This window comes from Scyliorhinus torazame, chromosome 3, assembly GCF_047496885.1.
Source record: "Scyliorhinus torazame isolate Kashiwa2021f chromosome 3, sScyTor2.1, whole genome shotgun sequence".
Taxonomy (NCBI): Eukaryota; Metazoa; Chordata; class Chondrichthyes; order Carcharhiniformes; family Scyliorhinidae; genus Scyliorhinus; species Scyliorhinus torazame.
Genome location: NC_092709.1, coordinates 127,701,693 through 127,715,209, shown reverse-complemented (window position 1 = coordinate 127,715,209; position 13,517 = coordinate 127,701,693). Strand labels below are relative to the sequence as shown.

The 13,517-nt window shown below is 48.3% G+C and overlaps 1 protein-coding gene across 4 annotated transcripts in view; it reads right to left on the bottom strand.

The window, feature by feature from the left end:
* Positions 1–12,513, bottom strand: part of pde5ab (phosphodiesterase 5A, cGMP-specific, b) — a 225,694-nt gene extending 213,181 nt beyond the window's left edge. For 3 of the 4 annotated variants that reach the window (XR_011940169.1, XM_072496190.1, XM_072496191.1), the window contains exon 1: positions 6,156–6,359. Coding sequence is in view for 3 of the 4 variants with exons in the window: in XM_072496190.1 (XP_072352291.1) it covers positions 6,156–6,283 (128 nt within the window). In the remaining variant the exon portion in view is untranslated. Of the gene's footprint in view, positions 1–6,155; positions 6,360–12,493 lie in introns of those variants that run through there. The other variant, XM_072496192.1, reaches the window with a different exon arrangement.
* Positions 12,514–13,517: the final 1,004 nt, after the last annotated feature.

Below are 13,517 nucleotides of genomic sequence, written 5' to 3'. Positions count from 1 at the left end.
GGTCTTCATGGGACAGTGGGGCAAGGTGGTGATGGGGCCGGGTGACAATTCCGGATGGCACGGCCCCACCAGTGGAGGTCCTGCGAGACAATAGACATATGGTCAATGAGATGAGGGGTGGCAGGCGGAACTGATGCCAGAAGCGTGGTGGTGATTTGTCCTTGCATCTCGGTGGAGGTAGTTGGTCTTCTTCCGACATTGGACGCTGGGCTTCCTGGTCATGCTGCCCACACTGACAGGTGCTGCCATTGCCTCCAAGGCACCATTGCTGACCCTGCTGCTGAGTCTTCAACCCCCTCAGGGGAAGACGATGCCCCATCTCTCATTCACAGCATCGAGAAGCCTGTCTACGTCGGCATCCCAAAGCGAGGTGCAGGTCTACGTGCTGCCATGCTTGTGTGTTGACTGGAAATGAGTGGTGAGGAAGCATTTAAAAGCAGCTCCCCCTTGTTAGCAGCGAAACACGAGGCACAAGTCTGGCGAATCAGATGGTGAGAAAGTCAGCAATAGCGAGACGCTCGTGGGGGCTCATTTTCCGCACGAAGTGCTATTAAATACGGGCCATGGTGTTGCCAACGCGGCCATCAAGAGACACCTTGCTATCGCACCCAAAATGACACTTAGAAGTTTTTCCATTAAATCGCACCCCATATCTTTCATTTATACCCCTAAGGTACTTATATTTGCCAAAAAAAAGCAATCGATAACTAGTGACAACATAAAACTAAAAGAAAATGTTTTTTTAATAAAATTGAATCGAAAAGCACAGGTGAAAACAATACAAATGCCCTGACCATAATCTAGAGAAGTTCTTTCAGGATCTGTTTCTTTAAATTGGAAAATTGCACATATCATTCTGCTGTTTAAGAAAGGTGAAAAGGGCAGCAAGGTGGCGCAGTGCTTAGCGCTGCTGCCTCACAGCGCCGCAAGGCAGGGGTTCGACACGGTTTGCCACTGTCGTTTCCGGTGCCGGTAGAGTAGCGGTTGAGTACAACTGAGTGGCTTGCTAGGCCAATTCAAAGGGTCTATGATGTCACCAGCATTGCTGTGTGTCTAGGGTCACATGAAGGCCAGACCAGGCAAGGATGACCGATTTATTTCCCTAAAGGTCAGTTGTAAACCAGATGGGTTTTTCCAACAATCGACAATCATTACGGTCATCATTAGATTTTTAATTCCAGATATTTCATTGCGTTTAAATTCCACCACCCGGGTCGCCAGATCATAACCCTGGGTCTCTGGATTACTAGTCCAGCTACAATACTACAATGCCACTGCTTCTCCAAAGGAAGTAGTAGGCCAAAGGAAGTGACCAGTCCATATAATTCTTGCTTTATTTGGTAACAAAACCTCAAGTAAAACTGTTAACATTTAGGCCTGAATTTTACAGATCATAGAATTGTAATTATAGAACTTACAGTGCAGGAGGAGGCCATTCGGCCCATCGAGTCTGCACCGGCTCTTGGAAAGAGCACCCTACCCAAGGTCAACACCTCCACCCTATCCCCATAACCAGTAACCCCACCCAACACTAAGGGCAATTTTGGACAGTAAGGGCAATTTAGCATGGCCAATCCACCTAACCTACACATCTTTGGACTGTGGGAGGAAACCGGAGCACCCGGAGGAAACTCACGCACACACGGGGAGGATGTGCAGACTCCGCACAGACAGTGACCCAAGCCGGAATCGAACCTGGGACCCTGGAGCTGTGAAGCAATTGTGCTAACCACAATGCTACCGTGCTGCCCAATGCCCAGATGGCAGGGTCTTGTTTCTTGCACACCACAGAATCGGCGGGGTACACATCCCTGCCAACTTCATCCACCCTGCAGCCAATTCACACTCCAGTGAGTGTTGAATGGTTGCTGGCGGGGCCTCCGCACCCTCACTCGGGAGGAAGTCCCGATTAGCCGGAAACTCTCCTGCCCTTGTAATGACAGGGCTACAGTGGGCAGAAGAGAATGTTCAAGAAGACATTGGAGACTAAGACCAGGAACCGGAGGCCCAGAGAGTCAATGGGGGTCTCGGGGAGAGGATGGGGGGTAAAGGTTCAGTGGCCACCGGACCCGAGATCAAAAGGGGGCTTCTGAAGGAGACACCAATCCCCCTCCCCGTGCAAGATCTGACTTTGGTGTATTTTAGATCCAGGGCAATGCTCTGGGGACCCGGGTTGAATCCCACCACGGCAGATAAAAAATCTGGAATTAAGAGTTCAATAATGACCGTGAAACCATCGTCAATTCTCAAAAAAAAGAACATCTGGTTCACTGATAGCCTTTAAGGAAGGCTTACCTGGCCTGGTCTACATAGTACCTCAGATCTACAGCAATGTGATTGACTGTTAACTGCCACCTCAATGGCAAATAGGGATGAGCAATAAATGCAGGTCTGGCCAGCGATGCCCATGTTCCGATATCAAATTAAAAAAGTGAAGATTAGCTACTTTCTTCTTTAGGTTATATTGTGAGCATTGGTACTCCTGGTTTTGCAAAACAAAATAATCCTGGACCTCAATTCATTAATTTTGTTTGCAGTTTTAAAACATGATCAAATATTCCAACATGGAGCCCAATTATTGCAAAACACAATTTTTTTAAACTGAAGAAACAATTTTCCTTTGCCTTCTTCACCCCACATCATTTTCATGCAGCCTTTTGGTGAATTGAAAAATGAATGAAATGAAAATCACTTATTGTCACGAGTAGGCTTCAATGAAGTTACTGTGAAAAGCCCCTAGTCGCCACATTCCGGCGCCTGTTCGGGGAGGCTGGTACGGGAATCGAACCGTGCTGCTGGCCTGCCTTGGTCTGCTTTAAAAGCCAGCGATTTAGCCCAGTGTGCTAAACCAGCCCCACTGTGCATACCCTTCCTGCCAGGTCAGAGGGAGGGCATCCCACTTTTTGGTAAGGTCTTGGGTGCAAACACACATGCACCTTTTCCATGGTCGGGGTCCCCATTGTGAGCACTTGAGAAAATTGTATTTCCTCCTGCATACTATTTCCATGCACTGGTGTGAGTTCTGGAAACCCTATAAAAGCTTATGCTCTTGGAGAGTTTGTGACCACTGCTGAGAACATTTTGAAAGTTAAGTGTAAAATATTTTGATACCTTCAAATGTCTGTAGTAAATACTGTGTTGTAATGTAGGTGTGTTTTAATGCAGTGATTCATCAGAAGGATCCTGCTAGGTAAGTTTGCTCATACTTTCCTATACATTCCAGTACTTTTTTCCATTGGAGAAACTGCCATAATGCATTAAAAATAGTAAAAGAAAATGTCCTGTCAGCCTCTGCTGTCATTTTTGTGCTATGCTTTAAAATAAGTGACAACGCCGGCTGTTAAATAAAACTGCTTTTGACACTTGAATAAAATATCTGTACCTGCTCCTCTCCATTGATTGACATTTTGCTTTGAAATTGCAATATGACACCATTCTTTTCAGTCAGTTTCAGGAAATATTGATGGAAATCTTTGTTTTTATTTAAATTTACTCATGGGATGTGGGCATCACTGGCTAGTAATCATCAAAAGTAACTCAATCTCATATGTGTAACTTCCACTCTCCAATCCAACCCCCGACTAGTGATCATCACTCACATTTATTGCCCATTCCTAAGATAGTGGTGAGCCAGCTTCTTGAACGACTGCAGTCCATATGGTGTATGTACGCCCACAGTGATGATAGGGAGGGAGTTCCAGGATTTTGACCAGTGAAAATGAAGGAACGATGATATATTTCAAAGTCAGGCTGGTGAGCGGCCTGGTGCAGAGCTTCCAGGTTCTGGTGTTCCCTATGTGTCTGCTGCCCTTGTCTTTCCAGATGGTAGCAGTTGTGGGTTTGAAACATGCTTTCTAAATAATTTCCATTGCTACTGAATAGCTCCTGAGGACTATACATAGTGCATACTGGGTGAGTGCATGAAAGATACATGGGAGATATGGAACTGCCATGGTATATCTGATAGGGCATGAGGGGGTTTGAATGGTATGGGGGGGGCATGGGGATGAGGGAGTGAGAGGTGAGGTTTAGGGGCTTTTAAAATATGTTGGGAGGTGGGCTGCTGTGTTGGAGAACCAAAGTGGGCCTTCGAACTGGTCCACCATGCACTCATACACCTCAAAACCCCATCACTACTCACAGAATGCACTACCAATCTGACCCCTGTATGAAAAGAAAGAAAATTCCCAGGCAAAGTCAGACATGAGTGGGGCATGTATTTCAAAAGATGCAAACGTGTGCTGGTCAGGATTTCACAAGAAAACCTAGCCCTGATCTTTTTTTCAATGAACATAGTTTGGATACCTACAAAAAAGCTGCATTTACCCTTGAGTGTAATTTGCTCTTTCTAACAATTTAAATCCCTTTTATTTAATGCAAACTTTTCTTAGTGATGAGTGGCTTGGATGTGTTACTGAGGTTGACAGCAAAAATTAGACAAACCAATATCGGTTGCCATATATTTACTTGTATAGAACTGCTTCAGATTCTGCGTACTGTCAGACTCAATAATTCCTCTATCCCATAACATCGAAAAATGGCATCAACAGAAAGAAATATAATTTTTGGCAAGTTAGCAGATTTATTTATGAATTTCCAAAACACACATATCTTATTATGGAGGACAGGCCCCTTCATCACCTCATCAGTCAATCTGGTCATGCAGATGCTCAGAGTGCCATTAATTTATGCTTCTTGGTATAACTTCGGAATGCTATTGATATTGCCAAATTATTGGTCTTTATCCATTTTTAAATTATTCCCCTGTGTTGTTTACTATTTAGTTAACATCGTGTTTAAAATTAGCTGACACAAATAGAAATCAAAAGAAAAAAGCAATGTGTGCGATTTGTTATCTTTCTATGGTTATCTGTTTACCCTGATGGGGCTTTAAGAGTAAGAGAAACACCTTCAAATAATAGCTGGTAGTATTCTTTCATGTTACTAACAGAACTGTGTGGAGTATGCCAGTTCCTTCAACAATAAAAAAACTCTCTACAAAGAGTATGATTCTGGTAAGAAAATGTCAAAGACCAATTAACATATAGCACATACTGTACACCAGCATTGCCAGAATTGTTTATTCACTTACATTTGCTAAAACTCCAAAGATATGTTATTAATGTTAAAGTTATTAAGTGATATATTTGCCTATGACATTCTTCACTAATTTAACTAAATTGAAAAAGAATAATGACTGTAATCTTTGATATTTGATATTAAATTATATATCATTTGATTACAATTGTTACAAAAGAATAATAATTTTGTTTTCCGATTGATATAATAGAAAATCGCACGAGTCTTTATAAAGGAAAAGAGAACAAGCCTTTACAGTAGTTAGAATGGTGCAAATAGATCACATATATTTGATATATGGTAAGCTGTACCTTAAATGACAACTACTGAGAAGTAAAGTGAGGAAGAGCACAACTTCAAACGATATGCAATGTGCCATTTTAATTTTTAATGCTAAATTGTTAGAAAAACGGTGTTTTCTGATACTTTTTGCATGTTGCCACTTGGGAATTATGTCAATTAACGAAGCATAATTACGATTGCTGTGAACAAATCTTTCTTCTGACAGATTGTGCCGAGACCACAATACATTTTCACCAGGAATTTCACATCAGGGACCATTTATCTAACATTCATACAATCATCTTAATCGGACATGTGCTGTGCCTACTGCAATGTATAATAAATACTCTTCACTATCCACTGTGGTGTGTCATTGGGAAACATTAATTTGGTCATACATGTGAGGCCATGTTGAAAATGAATGATTCCTTGATATTCCGTAAAGAGCCAGACTACCAACCCCACGTTATTCTAACCGCGATACATCACACAATGTGGGAATAGTAAATGTGTCCCTAGAATATTCTCATTGGTATGATTATACAGCAATACTTGTAATGGCCACACAGTAATTAAGATTTCTTCACTGTCCCATCTCCCATTTACACATTAAAAAGTTCTCATTTTATCACCACACCAAGTTGCCTCCCACATCCCACAAAATATTGGGAAAAAATTTGCTCCAGTCAATCCCCTGCAAACTGCAGCCAACTAAAATTTAAAAAAACCTTTCCCTGAGCGACTCGCCATCGGGTTCTATACTAATTCAAACATCCTAGTTTAACCTTTCTTACCTGGTAGCCTTCCGAACAAAGTATGAATGTGCAAAATCTGAATGATCATCCAGCCATGCTTCCGTGCGTTCGTAGTCGCTGGGGTAGTAAGCCGCCATGGCCCCGGATGCCTGGCACCTTCCGTGCATTCAGCTCCTCTTCCTCCAGTCTGTCACTCTCCCCGGGCTGTCACTCATCTTCTACCCGAACTGTCACTTCCCTCTCCCCGGGCTGTCACTCCCCCCTCTCCCCTGGCTGTCACTCTCTCCCCTCCCCCGGGCTGTCACTCCCCCCTCTCCCCGGGCTGTCACTCTATCCCCTCTCCCGGGCTGTCACTCCCACTCACCCCTGGCTGTCACTTCCCTCTCCCCGGGCTGTCACTCCCCCCCCCCCCCTGGCAATCACTCCCCTCTCCCCGGGCTGTCACTCTCTCCCTTCTCCCCGGGCTGTCACTCCCCCCTCTCCCTGGGCTGTCACTCTATCCCCTCTCCCGGGCTGTCACTCCCACTCACCCCTGGCTGTCAATCCCCCCTCTCCCCGGGAAGTCACTCCCCTCTCCCCGGGCTGTCACTCTCTCCCCTCTCCCGGGCTGTCACTCTCTCGGCTGTCACTCTCTACCCTCTCCCGGGCTGTCCCTCTCACTCACCCCTGGCTGTCACTCCCCCCTCTCCCCGGGCAGTCACTCCCCTCTCCTGGTCTGTCCCTCTCCCCGGGCTGTCACTCTCTCCCCTCTCCCCAGGCAGTCACACCCCTCTCCCCAGGTTGTCACTCTCTCCCCTCGCCCCGGGCTGTCACTCTCCCCTCTCCCCAGGCAGTCACACCCCTCTCCCCAGGTTGTCACTCTCTCCCCTCGCCCCGGGCTGTCACTCTCCCCTCTCCCCGGGCTGTCATTCCCCCTCTCCCCGGGCTGTCACTCTCCCCTCTCCCCGGGCTGTCATTCCCCCTCTCCCCGGGCTGTCACTCTCCCCTCTCCCCGGGCTGTCATTCCCCCTCTCCCCGGGCTGTCACTCTCCCCCTCTCACCGGGCTGTCAGTTTCGCCCCGCTCCTGGTCTGTCATGCTCTCCCCGGGCTGTCACTCTCCCTCTCCCCGGGCTGTCTCTCACCCCCTCCCCGGGCTGTCACTGCCCCTCTTCCCAGGCTGCATTCCCCCCTCCCCAGCTGTCACACCCCCTCTCCCCGGGCTTTCACTCCCCCTCTCCCCGGGCTGTCACTCTCCCCCTCTCCCCAGACTGTCACTCCCCCGCTCCCTGTGCTGACACTCCCCCTCTCCCCGGGTTGTAATTCCCCTCTCCCCGGGCTGTCACCCCCCTCTCCCCAGACTGTCACTCCCCCGCTCCCTGTGCTGACACTCCCCCGCTCCCGGTGCTGACACTCCTCCTCTCCCTGTGCTGACACTCCCCCTCTCCCCGGGTTGTAATTCCCCTCTCCCCGGGCTGTCACCCCCCTCTCCCCAGACTGTCACTCCCCCGCTCCCTGTGCTGACACTCCCCCGCTCCCTGTCACTCTCCCCGGGCTGTCACTCTCCCCGGGCTATCACTCCCACTCTCCCGGGACTGTCCCAGCCCCCTCTCCCCGGGCTGTCACTCTCCCCAGTCTATCACTCCCCCTCTCCCCGGGCTGTCACTCTCCCCGGGCTATCACTCCCACTCTCCCGGGACTGTCCCAGCCCCCTCTCCCGAGGCTGTCATTCCCCCTCTCACTGGGCTGTCACTCACCCCCTCTCCCCCGGCTGTCACTCGCCTCACCCCGGGCTGTCACTCCTCTCTCTGGTCTTTCACTCTCTCCCCGACTGTCACTCTCTCCCCGGGTTGTCACTCCCCCCTCTCGCCGGGCTGTCTCTCCCCCTCTCGCCGGGCTGTCTCTCCCCCCTCTCCCCGGGCTGTCACTCCCCCCTCTCTCCGGGCTGTCACTCCCCTCTCTCCGGGCTGTCACTCCCACTCTCCCCGGGCTGTCTCTCCCCCCTCTCCCCGGGTTGTCACTCCCCCCTCTCCCCGGGCTGTCACTCCCCCCTCTCCCATGGCTGTCACTCCCCCCTCTCCGGGCTGTCACTCCCACTCTCCCCGGGCTGTCTCTCCCCCCTCTCCCCGGGCTGTCTCTCCCCCCTCTCCCCGGGCTGTCACTCCCCCCTCTCCCCGGGCTGTCACTCCCCCCTCTCCCCGGGCTGTCACTCCCACTCTCGCCGGGCTGTCTCTCTCCCCTCTCCCCGGGCTGTCACTCCCCCCTCTCCGGGCTGTCACTCCCACTCTCGCCGGGCTGTCTCTCCCCCCTCTCCCCGGGCTGTCTCTCCCCCCTCTCCCCGGGCTGTCACTCCCACTCTCCCCGGGCTGTCTCTCCCCCCTCTCCCCGGGCTGTCTCTCCCCCCTCTCCCCGGGCTGTCACTCCCCCCTCTCCACGGGCTGTCACTCCCCCCTCTCCCCGGGCTGTCACTCCCACTCTCCCCAGGCTGTCACTCCCCCTCTCCCCGGGCTGTCACTCCCCCCTCTCCCCGGGCTGTCACTCCCACTCTCCCTGGGCTGTCACTCCCACTCTCGCCGGGCTGTCTCTCCCCCCTCTCCCCGGGCTGTCTCTCCCCCCTCTCCCCGGGCTGTCACTCCCACTCTCCCCGGGCTGTCTCTCCCCCCTCTCCCCGGGCTGTCTCTCCCCCCTCTCCCCGGGCTGTCTCTCCCCCCTCTCCCCGGGCTGTCTCTCCCCCCTCTCCCCGGGCTGTCACTCCCCCCTCTCCGGGCTGTCGCTCCCACTCTCTCCGGGCTGTCTCTCCCCCCTTTCCCCGGGCTGTCACTCCCCCTCTCCCCGGGCTGTCACTCCCCCTCTCCCCGGGCTGTCACTCCCACTCTCCCCGGGCTGTCTCTTCCCCCTCTCCCCGGGCTGTCACTCCCCCTCTCCCCGGGCTGTCACTCCCACTCTCCCCGGGCTGTCAGTCCCCCCTCTCCCCGGGCTGTCACTCCCCCTCTCCCCGGGCTGTCACTCCCCCTCTCCCCGGGCTGTCTCTCCCCCCTCTCCGGGCTGTCACTCCCCCCTCTCCCCGGGCTGTCACTCCCCCCTCTCCCCGGGCTCCCCCCTCTCCCCGGGTGTCACTCCCCCCTCTCCCCGGGCTGTCTCTCCCCCCTCTCCCCGGGCTGTCTCTCCCCCCTCTCCCCGGGCTGTCACTCCCCCCTCTCCCCGGGCTGTCACTCCCCCCTCTCCCCGGGCTGTCACTCCCCCTCTCCCCGGGCTGTCAATTTCTCCCCGGGTTGTCACTTTCTCCCCCGGTTGTCACTCTCTTCCCCGGCTTACCCTCTCCGCCCGCCTCTCCGGTTTTACATTATTACCCTAGCAGCTCGGGCAAGAAAAGCCGGTGACTGGGAAATTAGCTCCCACCTTAGACAGCGAGAGCCTTCAAATACAGGAATTTAAAAAATCCCCTTTCAACTCGTTCCTACCCTAAAATTCCAGTCGTTAGCTGGCAGCCCCAACCTGTCCCTAAAAGTCACCAACACCAAATGAAAGAGGAACACCTCCAAAACCCGGATCAGGATTTCACTATCTACTGGCTTCAGCTTTCCACACACAAAGCATACAAAATGTATGTTTTGTATAAACTTACCAAACCCTGGAAAACTTCACAGGTTTCCTCCCTCAAATATTTCGTTCCCTGCATTGCGCAACTTTTCAAAGCTCAGGATTTGAACAAGAAACTATCTACTGATAATGAGAAATGGTATTTAAATCCAAGGGAAGACATTACAAATGCATACTCCTGGCACAGATTTTATCACACCAGGAATATATATTGGAAATCTGAGCATGGAGGTCAGAGGGTTTGCAGGATTTTTTAAAATCCCAAATATTGCAACCTTAGCTATCAACATGACTGTTCCAATACTTTGTTTTTCGCATCTGGATTGTATTTTCTCATTCCCTCTCTGTTTCACCCCATTGCTCATTTTCTGACCCTCACCTCCTCTTCTTTCCACTCTCTCTCTCGCTTTCTCTCTCTCTCCCACACACACAGATACAAAACTGGCTCTCAATCTCTCATTATCCCCATCATTGTAGCTATCTTTTATAGCACTCTTTTAAAACTCATTGCTACCTTCCATTCTTTTGCTCTCTTTTATTCACTATTTACAATATCCACTTCTCATATAAAAGCCCAAATCTTCCAGTCTCCATATCGTCATAGACAGGATGTAAGTTGGGAGATGCACTACAGGATCCTGCAGAAGTCCTAACACTCATACATACACTGTATTTACTCAATATGTTTAAACATCCGATGGGCTGATTTCTGCTGCTTGGGACCCTCTGCGCGAATGTCTCTGATTTTGAGGGAGATACACATGACATACCTAGATATGGACTAACTCAGTCATCAGACAGCAGAACTCAATTGATAACTAAATCCCTTCCCACACTAATCCAACTACCCCGACCACCCGACTGCCCCCCGCCCCCCCACCACCTGATTATCCCCGACCACCCTTTCCCTTTGACCATTCCCCTGACAACCTGACTACCCCCGAAATCCAACTTCCCCAAACACCCTATGACACCCCACCTCTCAACTACCCCAGCCACCCAACTTACCCCTGACTACCTCGTATGAGGAACGGTTAAGAACTCTGGGTCTGTACTCTTTAGAGTTTAGAAGGATGAGGGGGGATCTTATTGAAACTTACAGGATACTGCGAGGCCTGGATAGAGTGGACGTGGAGAGGATATTTCCACTTGTGGGAAAAACTAGAACCAGTGGACACAATCTCAGACTAAAGGGATGATCCTTTAAAACAGAGATGAGGAGGAATTTCTTCAGCCAGAGGGTGGTGAATCTGTGGAACTCTTTGCCGCAGAAGTCTGTGGAGGCCAATTCACTGAGTGTCTTTAAGACAGAGATAGATAGGTTCTTGATTAATAAGGGAATCAGGTGTTATGGGGAGAAGGCAGGAAAATCGGGATGAGAAAAATATCAGCCATGATTGAATGGCAGAGCAGAGCCAATGGGCGGAGTGGCCTAATTCTGCTCCTATGTCTTATGGTCTTATGGTTTACCTGACTAACTCCACTGACCACCCAAGTTACCTCTTGACCCAACCTGACTACCCTCCTGAACATCCACCACCCTCCCAACCACCAGAATATTCTCCCAACCTGCCAAATATCTCCCCATCACCTGACTACCTATTTATCCACCTCTCCGTTTGTCTACTTACCCTTGAACTAGAATGTGGGAGAAAAAACCAATTTTTCATCAGCTATCATGAAGAGAATACATCCCCATTTTCACTTTGGTGAATTGAAAAATCATCCTAATCAAAGAACCCCAGTAACCAAACCCCACTTCCACTGCTTTTTAACCATGAGAATGGACATGAATCAAAAAGTCAATGTTTTCCGATAATGTCTCCAGTTTCCAGAAATATCAAAGCCAATGCCTGTTTTAACTACAAAGTTCAGAACTTGGATTTATTCTATTTTCTGTTCATGTTAAAATAAACAAGTTTTGATGGAGAGGCATCTGCACAAATGATGGAGATTTTCAGTCTGAAGATTGGGCACATTACTCATTCTACAGCACATCAAATTAGGATCTCGGTAAGACATTGATTACATTTTCATCCTCTGACACATACAGAATTATGACTCGTGGACATTTTTTATTTATTCGTTCATGGGATGTAGGTGGCCCTGGCAAGGCCAGCATTTGTTGCCCATCCCTAATTGCCCTTGAGTCCAGTGGCTCGCTAGGCTATTTCAGTGGGCGTTTAAGAGTCAACCACATTGCTGTGGGTCTGGAGTCACATGTAGGTCAGACGAGGTACAGGTTTCCTTCCAGTTGGGTTTTTATGACAATCAAACCGGTTTCATGGTCACTATTACTGAGACTAGCTTTTAATTCCAGATTTTATTCATCAAATTCAAATTTCACCAGCTGCTGTGGGAGAAAAAGGTAAAGAACAGAACAGAATTGTAGCAAAAAGAATGCTCAATAATATCTGTGGAAGTAGATTATAAACCCATGGGTATACTAGATTGCAAGTCATAAAGCAGTGTGTTGTAACAAACTAATTATAGAACATCAAAGTTCAAAAATTCTGAATGTATTGCTACAACAACAGTTCATTGTTTTCATCCCCATAAAGGAATCAACTTTAAAAAAACTTGTTTTTCACATAGTTTGCTTTGTTGCAACCTACTAGCAATTTTGTTAAAACCAAGAAAACAACAGCCAGTCCTTGAGATAAGAATATTTGGAATATCTTCAAGGTGCGTTGCAATATAAATGTGATGACAAGGCTAGTAGTAAATAATACATATATTGCAATCAATTAGAACATTAATATAGGTTAGCTTAATCAGAATGGAAGCAAGTGATACTTACCGGTTGTAGCTGATCATACAATTTGTTATTTCTGCATCTTGGTTATTGGGACAGCTGGATTGGACAGCTGAACAAAACATTCAAAAAGCCACACTTCCGTCACAGAAGAGACACAAGTGCCTCATGACTGCCTGCTGGCCATCTCTGGTGTATTGTTGATAGAGACATATTAATGCAGCAAGTTAGAGAGAACTGCAAGTAATGGCGGTTAGGTATTTTACTTGCTTTCCATCTCTGTATTACTGATCCTGTCTGATTATACATTTAAGTAGATTATGCAAATATAGATTACCAGGATGCTTGATTTCAAAATAGTCTTAAAGCAACTTCACTAATACACTTGGGATTACAGATCTACTTATTATTTTTAAGCTGGCTTAAACCTTGTTTTTCAGTAACCCATTACAAGATTTCAAGATATTTACAGATGGAACATATCATTCAATCTATCTGAGTTTATCCATCAAGAATGATCAGAAAATCCCTCTATTTACATAGAATTGCATAAAATGTCATTTGGTTTGACAAGTCTATGTCAGTTTTTATACTCTGCAAGAATTTCTTCAAGCCTTCTTCATCTAAATTTATGAACATAACCTTCCATATTTCTCCCTCATGTGTTTATCTGACTTCCCTTAAATGCATCAATGTTATTTGCTTCAACTATTTCTTGTGGTAACATGTTCTATATTCCAACTATTCACCTGGTAAAGAAGTTTCTCCTGAATTCACTGCTGGATTTATTAGTGACTATTGTTATTTATGACCCCAAGTATTAACACCCCTCACAAGTGAAGGCATCTTTCTCATTTTTATAATAAATTTAGAGCACCCAATTATTTTTTTTCTAATCAAGGGGCAATTTAGCATGGCCTATCCACCTAACCTGCACATCTTTGGGTTGTGGAGGTGAAACCCACCAGAGATGGGGAGAATGTGCAAACACCACATGGATAGTGACCCAGGGCCGTGATCGAACCCGGGTCCTCAGCGCTGTGGGCAGCAGTGCTAACCACTGCCCCAC